Source organism: Gymnoscopelus braueri (genome assembly GCF_963280865.1).
Source record: "Gymnoscopelus braueri genome assembly, chromosome: 8".
Lineage (NCBI taxonomy): Eukaryota > Metazoa > Chordata > Actinopteri > Myctophiformes > Myctophidae > Gymnoscopelus > Gymnoscopelus braueri.
In genome coordinates, this window is record NC_137609.1 from 14,465,195 (window position 1) to 14,489,810 (window position 24,616).

The window sequence follows — 24,616 nt, forward strand, 5'->3', positions numbered from 1 at the left end:
GGCCTCAGAGGCATTACTTAAATCAGGATAATCTCACTCTTTTCCACCTGGAATCACAAGGTTAAGGGTGAGGTGTCCAGCTCTTTCTCTGTCTTTTCTTCTCTCTTTTAATTTTCAAGTTTCATTCAAGTTATTATGATGACATGCATGCAAAGCTAATGTGTATGATCCCAGGAAGAATTGCACAGAAGTACTGTATTGCATAAGCGGAAGCATTTTTCTTTTTTAATTTTTCTTAATGGATTGTGAACCAATACCTTCCCTTTTGCTCAAGAGAGAGAGAGAGAGAGAGAGAGAGAGAGAGAGAGAGAGAGAGAGAGAGAAACGTAATGACTGAGAAGGAACCCTGAACGCTCACTCCAATGAACTGGACTTATTCCTTGTGCCAATGCAATGCGAGAAAAGAAAGTTGACTCTTATTTTTTTCTTTTCTCTTGATGTGATTTACAGTAGATGAATGTAAATTTATACCTTTCAATTAATGTGGACCAAAATGACCTTCCACCTCAGGATGGCTTTTGACCAAAATACTCGACTTAATTTATATTACTGATTGTTGTGTTCTATTTTCCTTGACTTGAAGACGACTTTCGCTTTTCGCAAATATATTTGTAGTTATAGTAAGTGCGTTTTCTATACATAAGGTGATTGGCATGCATTTATTTAATACACAGATGACTGAGCTGATGATGGTGGTAAACATGACAAAGATGTTGATGGTGATGATATGAGGGTAAACATAAATTTTAAGACTTGATAGTGCTCACTGTACACCAATAGTGACAAAAAGATATTAGAGGATTTCACTGAAGGCAATAGCAGAGCATTCGGCCATTTATTGCAAAGGAACCACCTCCGACCCAGAAATTCATGCATCTCATGTGAAATACAATCTTTGCCTAACAGTGAGTTGAATGCTGTGTTCATACTGTAGATCAATCAATCAATTAATCCTTTAGATAAAGCATTGATTTATTTAAGCATTTCATTATTATAAAACATATTTTGTTGTTGTTTTTAGATTTGTAATGACAGTGATTTTGCCTATGTTAATTTTGTGCCATTATGAGATATTATGTTATTGTAAATGATTTAAATGCATCACATTGTGGCTAACATTGAGAAAGGAATGGGACATCTTAAGTGGGGAATTTACTAAAGGAAGCCTAATGAAATAATATGGCAGTATTGGATTAGGTAGGGAATGCGAGTCTGAACAGGTGGGTTTTGAGTAGCTCTCCACCGCACCGACGTCGGCGGCGTTAAGTGTCGGAAAGCATCTGTTGACGAAAATCTGCTGTTGAATGGGCGGTGTTGCATCGGTTGTAGAGAAGCGTCGAAAGCCGACCAAGCAGGCTTGTTCTCCAAAAAGACATCAGGCCATAGGCTAATTTTAGCTAACCTGACTTCGCCAGATGGAAGAAGCTTGCTTCACACATTTGTTTCACAACCTACTTCCATCTGGGATCTCAATAGAGCATCGCAGTTCCCGCCCACTTCCTGGTTTTTCGTGGTGCCGGAAGGAAAAGCTCAATGCATTTTTCCCATTGACATTTCCAAAAATATTTATATCAATTAACTTAAGCCTCGAATCAAGCCATCCAGGGTCCTGGTGAATCATGACCATAAAACGTTTGATTCTGTGAAAAAACTTTTTTGAAAACGGCAAAACAGAGGGTATTTATTAAATATAGTATATCATATCATTAAATATAAAATAAAAAAAAATCACAGAAAAAAACGTTTTATGGTCATGATGATGGTCATGTTTTATTGGCTTGATTCTAGGCTTAAATTCATTGATATAAATATTTTTGGAAATGTCAATGGGAAAAATGCATTGAGCTTTTCCTTCCGGCACCACGAAAAACCAGGAAGTGGGCGGGAACTGCGATGCTCTATAGAGCGTCGCAGTTCCCGCCCACTTCCTGTTTTTTTTGGTGCCGGAAGAAAAAACTCAATGCATTTTTCCATTGACATTTCCAAAAATATTTATATCTATTAATTTAAGCCTCGAATCAAGCCATCATGAGATGACATGAATCATGACCATAAAACGTTTTTTTCTGTGATTTTTTTTAATTTTATATTTAATTATATGATATACTATATTTAATAAATACCCTTTGTTTTGCCGTTTTCAAAAAAAAATAATCACATAATCAAACGTTTTATGGTCATGATTCATGTCATGTCATGATGGCTTGATTCGAGGCTTAAATTAATAGATATAAATATTTTTGGAAATGTCAATGGAAAAATGCATTGAGTTTTTTCTTCCGGCACCAAAAAAAACAGGAAGTGGGCGGGAACTGCGACGCTCTATAGCCCAACCGCTGAAGAGGGCGATCCCTTTTTTCAAGCTACTTGGCAGGTGATTGGATGGGACTGTCTGTCTATCACCGTCTGGGCGTGCTAACTCCAACCAATCATATTGACGTGTCTACATGACGTGGAGTAGCTGCGCAACTTGTAGTGTTGTTGTTCGTGGTAGCGGCCATGAGGAATAGTGAAAGAACTCCATGGAACAGGTGCTTCTCGATGGTGTCACACCCGGTCTCGCCAAGATCCCGCCCGTAGCTGCCGCTGATTGGTTCGACTGGGCACGGGTCGGCTAAAACTCCAATCTCTGAGCGATCCCAGATGGAGGCTGAATTGTAAACTTGTGAACTCAATACCGCCCCATCTGGCGGAGTCAGGTTACATTTTAGCACCATAGTAGCCGTCTGTGGGTGTCGGCTCTCAGGTGCATTCAGCAACTTTTTTTCACACCTTCCAACCAACTGATCTCCTGACTCCATTCGACTGCCAGTCTGTAGTAATTTTGTAGTGGTCTGTTTGGTGGAGAGCTAACTGACGAGGGTGGGGTTAGCTTTGTTGTGAGCTGGGAGTGAGTTCCATAGGGTAGGGGCAGCAACGACACAGTTGTACTTTAGGCCATGGCTTCTGTGCTCCATTCCTTATTATTGCTTTATGTTTACATAGAACAGAATGTATTTCTGTGGCCTATTCAGATTTGCAGTATTTGTATTGGACGAGAAAGACAGATTAGAACATGTCTGTTTGCATGCAGGTCTGTGCCAATGGATTTTTTTTCTGTGCCTAGCATACATTTAACTTATTGCAGTTACTCTACATTATAATGTATGAATGATATGTAGGCCTCTCTTTCTATTAGCCTTTTTTGATTTACAGAACTTAGAATGCAGATCTGTTTGATATTAAAAAAAGAAGCTTTTAATTCCATATTGTTTTATCTATTTATTTATTTGGCTGGACTTCAGTGGGGCCAGCCCTAAAAGTCTCTGATTAACTGACTGACTGAGTAACTGGCTGATCAAGTCTTTCTTTACTGAGACAGTGAGAAAGCCAAGTGGAAGACTCTTGAGCAGAATCACTGGATGAAGGTGGATTTGCCCTATAACCAGCAGATGCATTAACTGCCGATGTATCGATTGATACTCAATATAAAACATGTTATAGCTTAGAGCTTTAACACAATACTGCTTCATATTAGATAGTATAGTGGAGAGAGACAGGAAAAATGAGGGAGTTACTTGGAGGAACTGACAAACAACACAGATGCTGATCACCCACACACAGCATGGCAAGCATTTGATCTGACCCGTAGCATGCAGCATGCTTTGCATCTCAATTAAATAATAGACCTGTTAATTGAGTCGCAAAAAGGCAATGGAAGAGAGTAGAGAGAGGAGAGAAGAGAATTGAAAGGGTTGCTAAAAATACATTAACTGTATTTTGGACAATCCTACAGTATTTGTATAGTAGTTAGTAGCCTAATCACTGTTACAAAGGGCTTTACAAGCCCAGATTTAACAAAGGAGAAAAAAAAACGACACCCCTGTCCTCAGACCCTCAATGAGCAATGGAAACCTCACAGAAGAAACCTCACAAAATCAGGGATCCCCTTCCAGTGCAGACAGGAGAGCAATAGATCCTGAGTGGTTAATATCCAAATGCAAAAGAACACAACTAATGTCACTTAAAACTGGGCTATCAAAACTATTCAACTTAACTGGTAGTTTTGCAAGTTAATGAACAGTTGTGTATTAACTTAAGTTAAAATGTGTGAGTTCAGCTGATTTGCTGGTAAACTGTCTGGAAACCATAAATATGATTTGGTTACTGTAGATCTACACCGAACAAGCAATTTAAAATAATCACACATAACAATTATGATTGTATTGCACTTTAAATCCTCGCATATCTGGTTATTAATTATACTAGTAATATTATGTACTTTGAATACAATTAGTAATGCTTCCGTCAGCTGATTTCTTCTTCAATAAATAGAAATGAAGTATCATGGTAGTTCAGGCAGGTCAAGCCTGTCCCTAGCTCATACACCCTCCAATTACATTTGGCCACAATCCTACTACCACTCAGTCTATTTAAGCAGACAGAAGCTCATTCACTTACTTACATGAGCAGCATAGCCTGCCGCCCGCTACCACACATGACAGCTTGTTTTGCTGCTATCACCACTGCAGCTCACAGTGATTACAGATATCTCTCATTGTCTCTTAAAGATTGAATCGGGAGAGTGAGGAGACCATCACCCACCCTCACTGCAGTTGTTGTTGGGTGTTGGATCATACGTGAATATCAGTTCCTTATCACTGCCTCAGAGACTGTAACACTACTCTGATCACCACCAACATAGTCGAGATTGACTGAAATCTGAGGCTGTCTGACACAATCATGTGGTTTACTGGTATAACAGCACATTTCCCAGTGAAAGATCCAGGCATTAGCCTAAACCACAGCTGCCTTGTGGGAGGCCACATACAGTGTTTATGCTTCTGCTGCAAGCTTCATAATCTCAGATGCACCGTTCCAAGAATCTGTCTGTGAATAAACCGCATTAATTACATTTCTAACTTTGGAGGCACTGGCAGTGCCCCTTAGCCAATAACAATGTGAGGTTGGAAGTGTGACATCACTCACCACCAACAGCAACGAAACAGAGAGAGTTCAAGCATTGCAGTTTGCGTGTTTATAACTAATACTAATTATATTATTCACACAGATATATAAAGACAGTCTGTGTAAGAAGATTGAGATTTTTACAACCCGTTCACAGTAGTCACAAAAATTTTGCGAATATGTTGATTGGCAAGACCATCACCCTGGAGGTTGAGCCAAGCGATAACATTGAGAATGTCAGAGCCAAGGTTAAGAAGAAGGACATTCCCCCCGACCAGCAGAGGCTGATCTTCGCTGGCAAGCAACTTGAAGATGGACTCCAACATCCAGAAGGAATCCACCCTCCACCTTGTGCTGCATCTGAGGGGTGGGCAGTTAATGATTCTACAATGTTAAAGTACTTTTCCTTTACCTAGCTAATGTAAGTTTGGTTCACACAATGTTACAATGGTAATGTTGCCTACTTGTAAAACAGCTGGCCAACTGGGCTGGAGATTTTAGCTCCTGTGAGGGTGGATGCACATCAACCCTCTAAAATCTCAGTGGGGATTGACCAAAAAATCGAAATAAAATAACACAAAAAGGGGCGGATGGGGTGGATCACCGAGTAAGAGCACATTCCGTGAAGTGCCACCCATCGTATTCGAACTAGGATCACCTGCATGAAGGACTCTCTCTGCCTTTGAAGCTTTGTTGTCAGAGAGCCCATTGTACCCATCTGCCTGTCTCTTTTATTATGCCCATATTATGGAGATCTCTGTACCTGTCAGTCTGCCTGTCCCTTTTATGCCCATAACAACACTAATTTAGCTCTAATTTGCATTTAAGACCTGAGGTCTCATTAAAACGTTTGCATTGTCTGGTGTGAATCCGCTGGGATGAGCTTCTAATTAATTCACTCCATTTCTGTCTGTTAGAGTAAGACTCAATGATATCCACTGAGCTTTAATGTCAAGAGGTCTGTGTCCTTGAATAATGAAGGAAAGTCTGAGACCTCACAGCCCACTTGCACATTCAAACAGCACCTGCAATCTTTTTGTGTCTTGGAGGAATAGGGGGACCAATCATAGGCCAATCATTGCCACAGTGTTATGGCAATAGACAGATGTTATTCAGCCGACAATGCCCATAGCAAAGCATTTTCACAATACTGTATACCATAAGTGGGCAACTGGTGGCCCGGGGCCCACATGTGGCCCCCACCTTCACTTAATGCGGCCCGCAGGTTAATATCGGAATACTGATATATTATTGATTTCAGCTGTTACAATTACAAACATGCAAACATGACCCGCTTTAATTACTTCAGTCTGTATTAGTAGCTTAATGACTAGTATCCCAATTATATTGTCTTTTTTATGTCCAATGTATTTGTATTTAAGTTCATAAAGTTAACATAAGTATAACTAAATTAAATCAAAATGTTACTTTTCAGGATTCCAATTCAAAAATAGCAAACATAGCAGATCTACAAGCTCAAAACGCGTCGCACTGCGACACGTTTTGAGCTTTGTAGATCGGCTATTTTTGCTACTTTTGTGTGACATAGAATGGCGAAAAAAGTTTAAATACGGAGAGACAGTATATGCAATGTGGCCCTCTGGAGTGAGTGTGGAAATATAGTGGCCCTCTCCATCATCAAAGTTGCCCACCGCTGCTGTATACAGTATTGTAACAATATTTTTGGGCTGAATAGGCCACTCACAACATATATTTCCTCCAAAATATAGTTTTTACATTGTGAGACATTACTAATGACTCATAGGCAGGCCAGCAAATGTGTCGATGAGATAAAATTTGTCCCTGAGCAAGACTCTTAACCCCTAATTGCTCACAGGCCCTCATTGGAAACAAGACTGCAAGGACTTTCATGAACGGACCTGTTAAAGGAATTATCCTTATCCTTAGGCTACTCTGGCACATTTGTTCATGCACTACTGGGAAGTGCACATAACAGATGACTGCTTAGGTTAACTGCAAATCTTTCACCATTGATAAATTGTATAAGTCACTGTTGATTTACAGAGCCTACATCCTGAAACTAATAGCCTGCAGCAGCCTCATATCCACTTCCAATACTGCAGCCTATTATCCATTCATGTCAATGAGACAATAATTATGTCTCATAGACATATTTGACATCTCCCTTGTGGGATCAATAAAAGTCTAACTATCTATCTATTACTCAGTGGTGATATATTGTAGCCTATTAGTCTATATATATATATATATATTTTTTTAAATGAAGTGCTTAATGTATGTTTTGTAATAATAATCAAAATTTACAAAGTAACCAGTAACTAAAGTTTTCAAATAATTGTTGTGGAGTAAATGTACAATATCTGTCTCTGAGATGCAGTGGAGTGGAGTAAAAGTACTGAAAACACTCCAGTAAAGTAAAACAGTCCTCAAAAGTGTACTTAAGTACAGTACTTGAGTACATCTACTTAGTACTTTACACCACTGCTCTGTAGGCCTATGTAGACTACCTTTCGACCGCTGAGCCACAAGGCGGTGTCACAAGTTTCCAAAGCCCGCCCAGAGATCACACTTTCCCCAAGGCCTGGGCGGAGAACTCTCTCTCCACTGTCTCCAGTGTTGCCAAGTATGCTTATTATAAGCGACTTTTGGCTTGTTTTTATGTGTCGCTTGTAAATATTGATTGATTGATTGATTGATGTAGTTTATTTAGTAAGACATGAGAATAGTACATGACAGTACATAACAGCACATGGAAGTACAAATTCACAATACAAGGTCTACTAAACTGGAACTCTCATTAAGCACTAAGCTTGTTTAAGATGAGAACCCCATGCACACAAATCATGATGAAATTGGCAGTTGTGGGTTGTGTTTTTTTGGGCTTGTTTCTGAAGTGTTGTTGTTTATTTAGGTTTTATTCCTAATGTTGTTTAAACCAGTGGTTCTCAAACATTTTCATGTCATTTCATTTTATATGTCATATTATGTGTCTGTCTGTGGACTGAAAATATTTTGTGGCAGTGACCTGTGTACCAGATTTGTGTTGTTAAAATGTTCAATGGTAATTTTTTTCCAAGATTCTTTTGAAAATAGCCGATGTATATCAATTTAGGTTTTAAGAGCTTTTGTGGTCGCTTCTTTTTGGCTTGTTTTCATAGACCTGGTTTCTCTCGCCAAACCTGGCAACACCGGTCTCCAATGCAGGGGGAGAGAGAGCGAGAGAGAGAGAGAGAGAGCAGTGCGGGGTCAGCGCACTGAGCGCAGAGAGTCAGAGGACCTCAGGACCCAGAAGTAATGAGTAATAACACTCACTCCCTGTCTTCTGGCCACTAGGGCCGCTTGTTATGTTGTGTCTCTGTGTCTGAGGAGACATGAACAACCACCATCACTCAGCCACCTCCAGCAGCATGCACCACACCCCGAGGATAGAGCACCTGTACAAGGTGCTGGTGATCGGAGACCTGGGGGTCGGGAAGACCTCCGTCATCCGGCGGTACGTCCACCAGACCTACTCCACCAACTACCGCGCCACCATCGGGGTGGATTTCGCCCTGAAGGTGTTGAACTGGGACTCCGAGACCGTCCGGCTGCAGCTCTGGGACATTGCAGGTGCGTGATGTATATAATCAGTGGTGGGAAAAGTACTCAAACTGTTTTTACTTAAGTAAAAGTATCAATATTGCAGTGTGGAAATACTCAATGTTACAAGTAAAAGTCTGGAATTCAAGACTGACTTGAGTAAAAGTACAACAGTATTGGTATTCAAATATAGGCCTACTCAAGCTCACAACGCGTCGCCAGGCGTAGATCGGCTATTTTCAAATAGGCAACGTTTAAATAGGGCTGAAGTGGTTAATGTATGTTTTGTAATAAGAATCAAAATCTACAAAGTATCTAGTAGTAACTCAAGTTTTCACATAATTGAGGTGGAGTAGATGTAGTGGAGTAAAGTAAAAGTATTGAAAATTGTAAATACTGAAGAAAGTAAAAATACCTCAACATTTGACTTAAGTACAGTACTTGAGTAAAATGTACTTAGTTACTTTACACCACTGATGTATATAATGATGTTGAATAGACAGTGTAGGGGCCTACTTGTTGGGCTGCTGTGCTGTTTTGAACTTGCATGCTGCTTGGTGCTGCAACAGTAGACTGTGCTGTAACAGCTGTCATAAATGCCATTACAGAGGAACGGTGGTGCCCTATTTTCTCTTGTTTAAGTCTTCGAGCCAACATCATTTGCTGCTGGGAAACATTTTATTTTGGGAAATAAAATTAATAAATTTTTTATATTGGGGCAAAAGCAGCATCACTGATCATCACTCATGTCTTGTCAAAGAAAATTAGATTTTATTTCCCCTACAATGATGATTACCAATTTACAATTAGACTGACATAGGCCTAAATTATTTGGAAACATTATAAAGAGGGGTTATTAATCCAGATGTAGCAGAACATAATTGCTATACTTCTTGGTCACTTCCCATTGTAGATCCACTTGTCAGCTGTCACGTGCAGACTGACTCCCATCTCTGTCTCCCACTTACCCACACAGCGTGTCTGACACACACTGTCTGACGCACATGCACACACACACCCATCTAAATTGTTAGCGTCAGGGTGGCCTGCCCTGCACACTGTAATGATGTATGCTGGATCATGTGAGAGGGCCCATGTGAGGGACATTTAAAGGCTAGTCACAGGAATTTCATTGCAAACTAAATGAAAACAAAAAACATTATCCTACCTGTCCTGAACACATACACACGCGCACGCGCGCACACACACACACACACACACACACACACACACACACACACACACACACACACACACACACACACACACACACACACACACACACACACACACACACACACACACACACACACACACAAACACACAATTCCTTGAAGAGTTTTGTTGTGGTTCAAAGACACAAGAAGCACCATTTCAATAGTGCTCAGCCCCATTTACAGTACCTGAAAGGAGCTCTTCTCTCTCTCTCACACACACACACACACACACACACACACACACACACACACACACACACACACACACACACACACACACACACACACACACACACACACACACACACACACACACACACACAATCATCATCGCATGTAGAATAGAACATCATCAAATTCTATTTATTGTGTTTTGTCATTGTACCACAGTACAACAGGCAGTCAGCGGCCCGGACCACTGGCTCAGCGGTCCAGGCACTTAGGCTCTAATGCCTGACAGCGCGACACGGGTTCGAGTCCTGTTCCTGACGACCTTTGCTGTGTCTTTCCTGTCAGTCTTCACTTGAACTATCAATAAAGGCAGAAAAAGCCAAAAAGAAATCTTAAAAAAACTAAAAAAACAGGCAGTCAGCACAATTCAGACATTGTAAAGTAAGTTTAATGAATGACAGCGTGCCCTGCGACTGTGTCAGTTACCAGCTGTCCATTATGCAATTACATTTTGTCTCCGCCAGGCCGGCCGAAGGCCGGGGACTATGTTTTCGCTCCTGTCCGTCCGTCCGTGTGTGTGTCCGTGCACCCACACTCCCTATAGGCTAAGGTAGGCCCCAAATTTGAAAAAAAAACTTCTTTTAAGGGCACATTTGACGAATCTTACTTACTGTCATAAGTTACTTTCAAAATGTAATATTATGACACATTACTTTCAATTTAAAGTAATAAAGTACATTTACTGTATTGTTAAAAGTGATGTGTTATACTTTTCCGTTACCTTCACAAAACACCCTCAAATGAATCTCAAAAGGATGAGGTATAAATAGAAGAGCGTTGGCTACATGAAATAGAGAAATAAAATACTACAAAAGTATTCTTATTACATTAATATTTTAGCACCCTACATTTCAATGTACTGCAGTACGTGGCCTCTATCTGTGCAGAGTATTCTGAAAAATTGAATACCATTCTAAATAGTGAATGGTAGACAAACTGCATTGTTATTAGTGTACGTGAACTCCTTAAAAGCATAAATAACAGAGTTTCTGATAGTAATCCGTTACTTGACATAGGCCTAATAATGTTAGAAGTAATGAGCTACTGTATATTACTTGTGTTACTAATTAATCATGTACTTGTATGTACACTGCTAACATCGCTAACACCAGGAACGTGACTTTCTTTCGGAGATGTGATTATGTGTAGCATAAATGTGTGTTGCGTAATATCTATGATGATTGAGTATTTATTCCAAGTCTGGTGGTAATTCTGCCACCGTGAAACATACGTGGCAATTGAGTTTTCCGACATCCATCCAGGATAGAGTATAAACACACATTGGAACACCAAATAATCATACAAAACAAACTGTAGAACACACACCCTTGGGGATTTTGTAGTGACAACTTAGCTAACCTGCTCCACCAGCGGGCGCGCGTGCACACACACACACACACACACACACACACACACACACACACACACACACACACACACACACACACACACACACACACACACACACACACACACACACACACACACACACACACACACACACTCACGTACTCACTATGGTTTAATGGTTAAGATTCATATAGCCTAGTTATATTCACATAGAAGGCCTCAAATTGTTCAATGCCCAAATGTCATTCTAGCCTAGAATTCCGGTTTATTTTCATTGCCGTGAAGGCAGAATACAGGTTTGATTTAAGTCATGGTAAATAGGTTTATTCTCAACACTAACAAGGGTTTGCATTGATGCGACTGGCTCAGACCAACGTGACAGTTAGACCCTAGGAATGTGCTGTTTCATGGGAATGTAGAGAAGGGTAACTGCAGGCTCCGAATGCCAACTAATGCAGAAAAACAGCCCGAATCCAGCACTCATATGAACCTGTCTATGAGAATGAGGTGTGTGTGTGTGTCTATGAGAATGAGGTGTGTGTGTGTGTGTGTGTGTGTGTGTGTGTGTGTGTGTGTGTGTGTGTGTGTGTGTGTGTGTGTGTGTGTGTGTGTGTGTGTGTGTGTGTGTGTGTGTGTGTGTGTGTGTGTGTGTGTGTGTGTGTGTGTGTGTGTGTGTGTGTGTGCGTGCGTGCGTGCGTGCGTGCGTGCGCGCGCGCGCGTGCGTGCGTGCGTGCGTGTGGGTTTGGGTAAAGTGAAAAATGGGCGTTGGTGTTCCGTGCACATGCTCATGGTCAATGGCTTAGTGCAAATACAGATCAATTGCTCCAGGCACTGAGGAGAACCGGGCAGAAGAGATTTTGGGGACACCCAGAGCCACAGAGCTTTGTAGAATTATAGGATGATGATATCATTTACATTTTGCTGCAGGTCAGGAGCGTTTCGGCAACATGACGCGGGTGTACTACCGCGAGGCCATGGGCGCCTTCATCGTGTTCGACGTAACGAGGCCCACCACGTTTGAGGCGGTCACCAAATGGAAGGAGGACTTGGACTCCAAGCTCATGCTGGCCAACGGACAGAGCATCGCCACGGTGCTGCTGGCCAACAAGTGTGACCAGAGCCGGGACGAGATCACCAACAACAGCGTGAAGATGGACCAGTTCTGTAAAGACCACGGCTTCGTTGGCTGGTTCGAGACTTCTGCTAAGGTGAGTCCTGTGACTCACTCTGCCGTCTCTGGTTTCGTTATTTAGTGCAGTGGTTCTCAAACTTTTTCATGTCAAGGACCCCTATTTTTTTATTGATGTTTGCAAGAACAATGGCTTCCATCTCAGCGTGCTAACTTTCCAGGAAGTGAAAGGCTGTACTTCCTCACCAAACGGTGCCGTGCAAATGTATCGAATTGTATTAAAATATCGATCATCGTTTATTTTTTATATTCGATTAAATCGAGTAGTTCGGTTAACTGTTGCACCCCTAATTGTTATTATTGTTACTTTATGCAGATGTACACACACTTCAAGGGGAATGCACCAGATTCTAGGTGGGCCTTACATGCTCACAGCTAATGTCCTTCATGTGCTCAGGTCACTTCAGCCAGTAATAAACATCCCCACACGACCAGCTGGAATTTCATATCCTCGTGGAAAGTGGTGCCGTGGGATCAATTTAAAGAGGGAGTCGTCTCCAGTAAGGCATTGATGCGAACCAGCAAAGACTGACCTTAGAAAGGTTATTTTTAGACATCTGCTGGCCAGAGTCTTTAGTCTAGGCTTATATTTTAGTAGTCATCCAATGGTCCACTTACACTTTGATAAAAAGAGGCAGAAGAATTAACCATAAATTCTACAAATGGTGTCCCCAATTCACACGTCTTCTGTAGACACTAATGTGTCTGAATAACCTCCTTGCTGCATGCAGCTCATGGCGTGAAAGCTCAACATTCTACAAGGTCAAAGGTCATACTACGAGGCCCTCACATCTAGAGTTCGGGCCACTCCGTCGCACCGTTGATCCGACCGATATGTCTGAGTCATAGTGTTGGGGGCTTTGTCAGAGTACCCGTTGTACCCGCCTGCTGTGTCCCTTTTAGGGATGGCCAACCGATAACCGTTAACCGCCATTAAATCGCCAAACGATTAATACTAACGATTAAAATTAATCGTTAAATCTTTTTTTTTTTAAAGGGCCAAAAATGATTTTCATTGTTTTTTGGCCAAGTCTACACCTGCAACCACACGTAACTTCCACTTCATTCTTCTTCTTCCTCGTCTTTGTATTGGTATTGTTTGTGTTGGAGCGCCTCAGTGCGGCTGCAGAGTTCATGTGCAACCTCTTCCAGAGAGAGATAGAGACACTAGAAACTCTGCTGGAGACACAAAACTAACTGTGTAGACTTGGCCCTTTGAAATAAAATGTATTTTGGCCATTAAAAAAAAGAAACAGAAAAATATGTATTTTTATTTTTTTATTTTTTTTACACCATTTTTTTCTTAACGGTTAACGATTAATTAATCGTTAAGGCCTAACGGTAATCGGTTAAGAAAATGTCTCCATTTGGCCATCCCTCACTTTTGTGCCCATATATGGAGATCTCTGTATCTGTCTGTCTACCTGTGTCCCTTTTATGCCCATATACAGTATGGAGATCTCTATCTGTCAGTCCCTGTCCCTTTTATGCCCATATATGGAGATCCCTGACGTCATCAGTATATGCCCATATATTGGCTTGCCCATATTATCGGTTGGATTGGTGGTTCTGGACTACTGCATATCCGAACGACTCGGCGGAGGGCACCGCACTCCCTCAAGTCCTTGCCGATGCGCACACCGAGTTTGAAGTCGGTCGGTCCCATATATATGCACATGACCATATACTGTATAGGCATAGCGGTTGGATCTGTGGCTCTGGACAACAGGATCTCCATATATGCCTATCTATGGGCATCAGGTTTGTTTATTGTTATGTCTGAGTCATAGTGACATGCCTATATAATATGGCCGTATCGGGTTTGTGTATGGTTATGTCTGAGTCATAGTGACATTAGCCAACTTTAATATAGGAAACGATGGCAATCATCAGGAACTTGTTATTCCCGTGTTTTATTTTATACGTTAATGCTGTTTTACTCATGTAAATTAGTTTGAAAACACACAGAAGGGGTAGTGCTGTCCTTCCTGCACATGCTGTGTACATCTAGCACACTGTATGCATGTGCACGCAGATAACCGTAGACGTACTTTATGTATAGCCTGATTATTGCTGTTTTAAACTAGGTCAGAACCCCATAGTGTATTTTTCATAGGGTCAGGGCCAAAGGGCAGCTTTAATAGAAGATTATTGTGTTACTCAACATTTTGTGCTCTGACTTCATTGACACAACACAACAAAATAGTGTGTTTCTCTCTTCCACAGACCTTGCTTGATTTATTTAAAAATATATATTCTGTTTAGTTGTTATTGTTGGAATGGTATGAGATTTCTGCACTTTGCACTCTATTAAAATGACTCTGATCTTGTGATCCCGTGGTTAATACACAAGCCACATATTCACAGAACAAATGGAAGCAAGTCTTTTTTCTCATCTCTCTACAATACACACTACAGAAGTAGCAGAATTGACAGAAAGATTATAATCTCTGAAAAAATAACACATTTTAACACGATTTACCTCTACCAGCCTGCAGGCTTATACCCCTTTTTTATTGTTCATTTGTTTGTTTGTTTTCATTCAGGACAACCTCAACATCAACGAGGCAGCAAACTTCCTCGTCAAGCACATCATGGCCACAGAGAACGACATTCTTAAGTCGGTGGTACCGGACACCATCTCGCCGCAGCTCAACTCCAACAAGCAGATGAGCTGTTCTGGCTGCTTCAAACCGTAGACAGACCGAAGGAAGCATTGTCAGAACAGGACATGCAGAACAATGGAGGAGAAACACTTATGGACCTCCCTTGCCTCTGAGGAGCATGGCGTGCTGGGTTTTTTGTTTTAACCAGCAATGAAAAGAGCTGCAGTTCAAGCAGGCTGGTGCAGGCATGCTTGGTCAGAGACTGACGACTGACACGCACAAACTACTGTGTATACAGTATACATACGTGTGTGTGTGTCTGTGTGTGTGTGTGTGTGTGTGTGTGTGTGTGTGTGTATATATATATATATATATATATATATATATATATATATATATATATATATATATATATATATATATATATATATATATATATATATATATAATATTTCCCTGTCAGCAAGTCCCTGCTTCAACCTGTATAGCGTTCCACATACGTCCACCTGGGAGGTAGAAGAGTAACATGACAGAGTCATACTGTGACATCCTATCCTATGAGATTCTTTTTTATATAATGGACAATGGACTAATCCGATGTTTACTATTGCTTTGTTGCACATACATGGATGTGTTTATTTTATGTATTTATGCCTAACAGCTATTATATGTGTGATGCTGGCTGAACATACCAGATATACTGTGTGTTAGACTTTTCAAAGCCAGTCGATTGATCGATTAATGATTAACCCTTATTGGCTGGCATGTTTAGCACAATGACTGTAAAAAAAACTGTATTTTCTTAAAGGAGTAGTTCTACCAATTACACACCCCAAGAAGCCTTGAATTCGTAGAGACTTTTTTTCCCCCACCTTCCTAAGCCAATAATTTGATGACCGGCGGAGTCTCCAACCCATTCAGTTGGTTGGAGACTCTGAGTCTCCTACTGAGTCTCCTATTGATCCTATGACCCGTCATCAAATCATTGGCTCAGGAATGCGACAAAACAGTACAGTATGAAAAGTAGTCTCTGGCAAAAAGATTGATTGACAAAGAACATGTGTATTGACTCCGGTATGATCCTTTAACAGGACCCAGGGAGTTTCCCGGAGCAACCGGCATCTTTTGACCACTGAGAATGGGAGCAGTGGAGCTCTGCCTTCACTGGGACTCAAGGCTGTCTCAACAGTATTTCTTATGGGAGGGGAAGCTGGATCTACTTAAAAAGTGGTGCCAAATGTTATGGGACCATGTATTGACGTCCTGCTGAAACAAGCTTACGTTTGTAACGATTTGGCAAAATACTGTGGGTAAAATGTTAAAAAGTGTGTGTTATCTGGCTATGGACAGCCTTTAAGTAGACAAAAATGCGAGCACAACTCAGGCACAAGCGATCATCTGTTTACCAGGTACATGGCTCGGAAGAGTTTTTTGCTGATATGGACAGGCCTTTCTCATGAGATCAGTGAGCCTAATGCTTATCCATTGTCATTGTTACACTGTGAAATGAAAATAATAATAATAATAATAAGCACACTTGAATATCTCAATGGCTACATGAAACCACTCTTCTCTGCTGGGCACCCACACTGAAACTGTGGAGTGTGTTGATAACGTGTGTGGCGCACCTGGCGAGAAGCGAAGTGGCAGATGCGGCGAGACAACAGTCTTGTTTTTTTCGGGAACAGAGAAAGGGCTGAATATCCAATTCACAGTTGCAAGATGGGTTGGATTAGGCTGAATGTATCATTAGTGGGTGTGATGCGGGTGGATTTAATTATGGCCAATCAAATGGTCGCTTTTCATTAGCTTTAAGTGTAGCGAGCTGTGCTCAGCGCAGTGGCGTACTGCTGGTAATTTCCACAGTGTCATGGAAGAGCCTCAGAAAGGCAATTTCTCCTAAAAGCATTTTGAGGCATCGTCAACAACAACAAATCTAGACTACAGAACCTCAAACAGGTGCATATTCACTGCAGGGGGCACTATAGGAACGACCATGGGGTTACCAAAATCAGTATGGTTCATTCTGCAATTCACACATTTGATTGATAGTCGTATGCCAGTGAAAATGTTGGCCTTTGGTCTAAGGGCACTAAAGGAAAGGCAGTGGGGTCAGTCACCAGAATCTGTAGGCTGTATCCTCTGGGCCCAAGAGTTCAAAACTTTTAATTATCTCAGCAACCAATATGTCAATAAGAAATATAAGTTTGATCAATCAAATGATATCTTTAACACATTCAAATCTTGGGGAGGGGGGCCTCTTGCTAGAACACATTTAAGATGGAGAGGGTTGGGGTGAATGATCTCTGCTCTGGCTGGGGAAAAGAGACATGAGATGAGGTATCAGTGGTAGGGTGTCAAGGGTAATAATGTATTATTTGTGTCTTAAACCTGCAGTAGAAGGTTAGAATGTAAATACAAAAGCGTGTTTATGAGGTCATACCCAGCTGTCTGCTGTGTGAGTGCCAAGACATCTGAACTATACCTAACAAGATAACCTGAGTGCAACCGCCAGGGCTGTCCCCCCTGGACAACAATTTCACAGTGTTAGCTCGACTTAGTCATGAGAAAGTGTGACACCATGTGAGTCGTCTTTCATTTAGTTACATACACACTGTCTGTGTTTAGAAAGGAATGATTTTGCAGTGGATTCAATCTATCTGCTGTAAACTAGATTCATTGGTTCTGTAGTACACAGTCTGTTAATAAAAAACAAAATTGATCCGTGGTAGCATTGTAGTTGACCAGACACTTGTGTTATGCTGTTATTCCATTGACACATCAACTATTACCTATGGCATTCAAACAGCATTTTAACTTGCCAAAGCTGTCCACTCTTTGCATTATTGTTATTAAACAGAATGAAATAAATGTAAGCTTTTCTGTGTGATTATTGCACAAATCTCTCCAATGCCCTTATGTAACGTGGTGTTGAATCACCAACATTGAACTGAGTGCTGTTTAAACTAAACTTAGCAGCTGTGGTCTGTTTGCAAGTTCTGGGAGTGATACAGAAAGCTGGCATTCAATAGCATAATAATGGAGAAGACGGTAACAGAACTTTTCTTTTCTTTTAAATTCAGGTGGTGTGTGTGTGTGTGTGTGTGTGTGTGTGTGTGTGTGTGTGTGTGTGTGTGTGTGTGTGTGTGTGTGTGTGTGTGTGTGTGACAGAGAGAGAGAGAGAGAGAGAGAGAGAGAGAGAGAGAGAGAGAGAGAGAGAGTGTGCGACTGTGCGGCCTCAGCTGATCTAGGTTCTCATTAGGAAGCCATATGACTAAGTAACAAATGAGCCAGGGAGCAGATGATTCTCTTCCTGAGGGATTAGATTTGGCTGTCTGGCCTCCGTTCAGGTCACTAAGACTAAGAGAGCCCATTTCTGACACAAAATAAAAAAAATAAAAGGCCTGGATTGTGGAGGTTTTCCTTGCACACGTGAGATAATCAATTGTGAGGAAAAACGAAACAAAAAGAAAGCATGGAATTATGAAATGATTAAGTCATTCTATGCTATGCGGCCCAAACAACTATGTCACACTGCCAATTCGACTGATATGCCCATATATGGAGATAGCCGTATCTGTCAGTCCTTTTCCCTTTTATGCCCATATATGGAGATCCCTGATGTCATCAGTATATATGCCCATATATGGGCATGGCCCATTTTGTGCCCATATGGAACTGACTGATTTGTTTGCCTGATGCCATGACAACACATTGAGGTTAGACAACATTTGGTCGTGGCTGCATTGGGATCTCCAAGTTATATGGTTATGGCTGAGTCATGGTGACCTGGGCAAGCATGACATCAGAGGTCCGGCCGCTGGCCGGCCGGCGTTCTCCCTTAAGCCAATTTAGGCTGTGTTTTCCACTTCCTGTCGATTTCATTGGATATCATTGGTCATCTGACCAGTTTCATTGGATTTCATTGGATCAAATCGACAGGAAGTGGAAAACACACAGCCTAGGAAACAGGTGAATAGGAAGCAAAGGTTAAAGCCTCAATCCGTGATTTCTTCACCTGGTTGGCAGTAGAACAGCTGGAACAATATTACTAAAACATCATAATTTTACACGTGTGTTGATTGTAACAGAGCTTTCTGCTACTACTTCTAAAGGACTGTATTTCTCATAGGCTGGATATATATTATTATTGATCGCCACAAGTGCTATTGACGGGAGGCCCGGATATGGTCCTTAATCACACACCTTGATATGGTGAATAGGCCTGATATTTATATAGGTATTATATTACTATTATTGCTTAGCTACCCTGTCCTGTCTGAGAGTCGCGATATTTATTTAAGTAGGATATGACGTGAGGCGACGTCACGCTACCGCTATGTGTCCATATACGGCGTAGTGCCGGACATCGCCGTCCTTTGTAACAGTCCCCCGTGAGAGGTGGTCGTTCGTTGCGACCATACTCTCATGAATCACAAATGACAGTATCGGACGATGTCCGACGATGTTCGGCGTTCTGTTATTGTTTCTTTCTCCCGCCCTTCTTGACTTCGATTTCCTCCTGATGGTGGGGGGTGGAGGACCTGTGCGTGCTCTCTGCTCGGTTTGGGGTGTCAGAGATACCGCAAGGCATTCACTACACACCATACCCATTCTAGTGTCCACTTCCATCGCACTGTGGCATAGGACCACCTGGTTGAGTCCGTCGACTAGATGGTTAGTTGAGTGGAGTAAGTCGGGCTGACCGGATTCCATGAGTCCCTCTTAGAACCGTCGTGTCGGTGCGCTAGGCCTTCATCTCCCTTCGGGCTGGGGGCTCTGACGTACCGGATCGCCAGGAGCTCCTTTGGCAGGAGAGCCGGTCTGGTCTCGCGTGGGTGAACTGCGCTATTGTGCTGTTGTGCCACAATTAATTGCACTCTGCGAGGTGCAGGCTGACGGACGTCGGGCAAGGTGAATGCGCTCTCCTCTTTATTCCAGTACTTGGTCGGGAGAGGGGATTCGTACCTACATCTCCGTCGGGTCTCCGTCGGGTCCGAGCGATGTGGGTGGATGTGCTACGCAGCTGGTGCAGCGGTGTAGCTGTAGGGGGAGCTTAGGAGGAGCCTGTGACCGTAATGTGCAGTCACGGTGGCATAGAACGCCATGGTAACAAAGCTGAGGATGACGATCGAGTTCGCGTCTCTTGTTTCTGTTACCTGAACTCGATGTAGATTGTTCTGGATTGGGCCTCCTGGTCCTGTGCCTCGTTCCACTTCGAAGGAGGCCACGGTGGGTGGCATGCCTACTGCGCCGGTGGAATCTATAAGGGCCCTCTGCGTCGTTGATCGCGGTAGTTTGGGAGGCCTTCTCTCGGCTCGTGGGTCTCTCCCCCCATAGCATCATCGCTCTTGGCCTTATGGCGTCAGGGAGGATGAGGAGGCATTGCTGCAAAGTCTGGCGTTGATGTCGGAACGGGCCTCGCCCAGCTTGGCTTGACAGCCAGGCTGTTGGTCCTGTGTACGGGACTAATTGCATGGACTCCTCTTGTGGTAACTTCAGGGAGTCTTCGTGTCCGAGGACGGACTGTAGGTCGATGACATTTGTTGGAGGGGGGTCTCCTGCTGGTGGGCCTTCTCCCCCCTGCGCAGTCTGTGTAGCAGATGGTGCAGTAACTGTAAGGGGTTCATCATTAAGGTCCGCGGCATCGTCGGGGACCGGGGGGCTGTCTGCGTCTTCTCGTCTGCTCCCCCGTGGAGGGTGGGGCGTCCCCGCCGCTATGATGTTACGGTGGGGAGGGCTGTCCCCTAGGCTGTGTGGCATGGGCATGACTGCGGGCTCTGCCGCAGGCTGCTCCTGTGCTGCCTCTTGTGAGCGGAGCGCAAGTTGTGGCGGATCTGCAGTAAGGACGGGGTCCAGACCAGTTTCTGCGCTAGCTGGTATAGTTGTGCTCAGCGCGGGGTCGGTGTTCTTCTCAGGGGTGGCATGTGTTGGTGCCGGGGCCTGATGTGGGGGATTGTAGGGATTGACATCGTGGAGGACGGACGCATGGTCCCTGCGGCATACCGAGCATGAGAATCCGAATGCGCAGTCTGTGTTCTGGTGCTCGCAGCCGCATTTCCTGCATCGTTTCTGTGCTGTGATCCATGACTCCCTCGTGTGTGCCGGCAGCTGTACGATGGCAGGGCACGTGTCGATGAGGTGGGTTCTGGCGTCGCAGTACGAGCAGGGGGCGGGCGCCTGGGGTTCTTCACGTGTTGTGTTGCCACCGGTGGCCACGTAGTTGGACATCGTGGACCGGGATGGCTGTGCTCCACGTCTGTCTGCGGTGGGGCGCCAGTTGCCTTGGGGGGACCTCCCACGGTTGCGGGGATTAATGTAGGACTTCCCCCCCCTGTATCCACCGGAAGTGTCGGGAAACGGTTGTTCCAGCCGAGGTTGGCGGCGTCACAGGATGTCTGTGAGTCTGCTATCGTCGGTCTCCTGTAGGTGGATTTGTATTCTTGGCGCATGGCGCGCTTCGTAACGAAGGAGGACAGGTCGTCGAAGGTGACTTTCACATGTTTGGAATGTATGTCTGGATTGACGTCATGGAGGACGGACGCGTGGCCTTTGCGGCACACTGAGCACGAGAATTTAAATGTGCAGTCTTCGCCGTGGTGCTTGCGGGCGCATCTCCTGCAGCGCTCGTGAGTTACGATCCAAGCCTCCCTCTCCTGTGCTCCCAGCTGCAGAAAATCCGGGCACATGTTGATGAGGTGGGTGTAGACGTCGCAGTATGGGCAGCGGGGGTGGGTCGGGTGGTGGTGTGTTGTACCGCCGCCTGTGGATACGTAGTTGAACATCGTGGAGTTGGGTGAGTATCCACCGGGGGCGTCAGGGAAACCGTCGCTTCTCCCGGGGTAGGCGCCGTCAGAGGACCTCCATGAGTCCGTTGCCGTCGGCCTCCCATGGGTGGGGGTGGGCTTATCTGAGAACGCGTGGCGAATGGCGCACTTTGAGACGAATTTGGACAGGTCGTCGAAGGTCGCCTCCGTCTGGTTGTACTGTATTTCCGCCACGATGTCGAACCATAAACCCTGCGTGGCGAGGGGCAGTCTGTCGACGATACCCGACAGATTGCGGGCGCCATCTCTGACCCTCTGGCAGGACTTGGCAGCCATCCATTTGCTCATGGTCCCCAGGAACCGGGCGAAGCGGTCGTAGTCGTCGACCGTCCTCAACTCGGGCCAGGCCTCGGCACGCGAGAGCAGAGCATTCAGGACCTTCTCAGGATCGTCGTAATCACGTTGGAGTTTGCGCGTGATCTCTGCCAGCGCTCCATCGGGATCGGGGTCGTGGCGGTAGCCGTCGATCATGTGGCGAGGCGCCCCGCTGGTGAGCGATACCAGAATGTCGAGGCGCTCACTCGCACCTCTGCCGATGGAGCAGTCTTTGACATTGGCTGGCAGCCAGGTTAGCCATGGCGGTGTGCAAGGTGCCTAATTCCGCATCAACTGCCTGCTCAAGTCTAAGGAACTTCTGGTCGTTGTCAGCGGCTTGAGCGGCTTGGGCGGCTTGGGCGGCGATAAGGTTGCCCATCTAGGCTATATGATCAACTCTGTGGGCCCAGTCGGTCGCACCTGCAATCGATCTCGGGGGCCAGGCGAAAGGGTCCTCTCTTGCTATGAGGAGGATCGTAAAGGACCAAATGTAACAGAGCTTTCTGCTACTACTTCTAAAGGACTGTATTTCTCATAGGCTGGATATATATTATTATTGATCGCCACAAGTGCTATTGACGGGAGGCCCGGATATGGTCCTTAATCACACACCTTGATATGGTGAATAGGCCTGATATTTATATAGGTATTATATTACTATTATTGCTTAGCTACTTATGACTGCCGACCCTGTCCTGTCTGAGAGTCGCGATATTTATAAGTAGGATATGACGTGAGGCGACGTCACGCTACCGCTATGTGTCCATATACGGCGTAGTGCCGGACATCGCCGTCCTTTGTAACATTGATTGTTGTTGATTGTTTAGGAAACGGTGCTAGTGTGGGGGGCTCCTTTCACAATGTGGCATTAGGACTTGACCATGCAACATCTTGTGAGATTACATTTTTCTTTAATCCATGAAACCTGCCTACCGATAATGTCACTGGTAGGCAGGTTTCTCAACTGTCCACAGCCCTCCTCTGAGACACAGAAATAGTACCATATTATAATGAGCATTAGTGAGTACCTACCAACTATATAAAGATTGGTTGAAAATGGGTGAAGTGGCCCTTTAATTGCCCGGCCCTATTTTGAATTCAATATGGTTATTATTATGGTGGTAAAGAAAATGTACAAATGCATGATGTTTGCTCATGTCCCAAACCCCATCACCTTTACAATGGCTGCTCCACCCAGTACCCTGGTAGCAACTGTTGCCATTCATTTCTGTCGAGATGAGCGACTCAGTGACTGAAACAAAAAACTGTAAAGTTGATGGATGTCACCCTCTAGTGGTCTATATATGCTATTGCAATTAATGTTAGCAAACCTTTTACATGGTTTAACATAATACTATGTGGTTTTCAATCCTTTTCATATGAAGGTCCATTATTTATTTGGCATTTGAGCCACAGACCACCATTTGATGAGATTTAGACTCAGACCCAAAACTTGAATATTTTGTTGTCATTGGATGAGATTTTGTCCACAATTCCATGCTGTATTGATGTTGGTACCATAGGACAGACAACAGGCAAACGTTGATCAAAATAAAAATTATTTAATTAAATAATGCAGGTGTAAAAAAAAAAAAAAAAACTCTTGAGAGCGTAGAATTAAACCAAATGGACCCGTAAGGGTCATTTTACACTCTCAAGAGTTAAAGATCTATAAGGGTCCATTTGGTTACTAACTCTCTATCATTTATAGTTGGGGACCACCTGGAACCCCCTCAAAGACCACTGGTGGTCCCCGGACGAACCACTGGTTGAAGACCCATGCTAGTATGGTATGACCCTTTTACATGGTATAACATCATACTATACCATAGTCATGACTCATGCCATACTATAGTATGTTGTAAAAATGTAAATGTTGTAGTCATGTTGGTTGGTTTAATGTATTTTTTACAATGACAATTACAGAATGCGCCTGGAAATTTTAAATGGTGTAACCACAAAAAAATCTGCTTGAATTGAGTACTTTATTTTAACATTTTATTAGCATTATCTCTGGATGTATTCTTTGGCAGTTTTTCTTACATTGAGCGGGACAGTATTCTGGTGGATTTTGGGAGTTTGACACTTTTATCAGGCTTTACTTACATAGGATCCATTAATAAGTTAAAAGTAGCAATAAAAGAGACATATTTAATAAAAAACATTTTGCTGGGGACCCCCTGGAACCCCCCCAAGGACCCCTGGGGGTCCCCGGACCCCACTTTGAGAAACAATGCTTAACGCTTTTTGAAAGTCCTATAAAAAAGACTCCCCCAACAAAAATCGGCAAGACACACTATCTCCGGTTTACTTCCCGTATCGGCATTGTCTCGCGTCTCGCGTATCTATCTGCGTGAAGTTGGCAGACACCTT

At 43.5% G+C, this 24,616-nt stretch overlaps 2 protein-coding genes across 2 annotated transcripts in view; one reads left to right on the forward strand and one right to left on the reverse strand.

Annotated features, from left to right (window-relative positions):
* Positions 1-24,616, reverse strand: part of LOC308090276 (transcription regulator protein BACH1-like) — a 221,101-nt gene that overhangs the window by 179,221 nt on the left and 17,264 nt on the right. The gene's annotated exons all lie outside the window — the stretch shown is intronic.
* On the forward strand, positions 8,243-15,363 carry LOC308090278 (ras-related protein Rab-38-like). The gene is made up of 3 exons (XM_080435364.1): positions 8,243-8,538; positions 12,234-12,514; positions 15,042-15,363. Exons 1-3 carry the CDS (start codon positions 8,301-8,303, stop codon positions 15,192-15,194), a joined length of 672 nt encoding a protein of 223 aa, XP_080291490.1. The 5' UTR covers positions 8,243-8,300; the 3' UTR covers positions 15,195-15,363.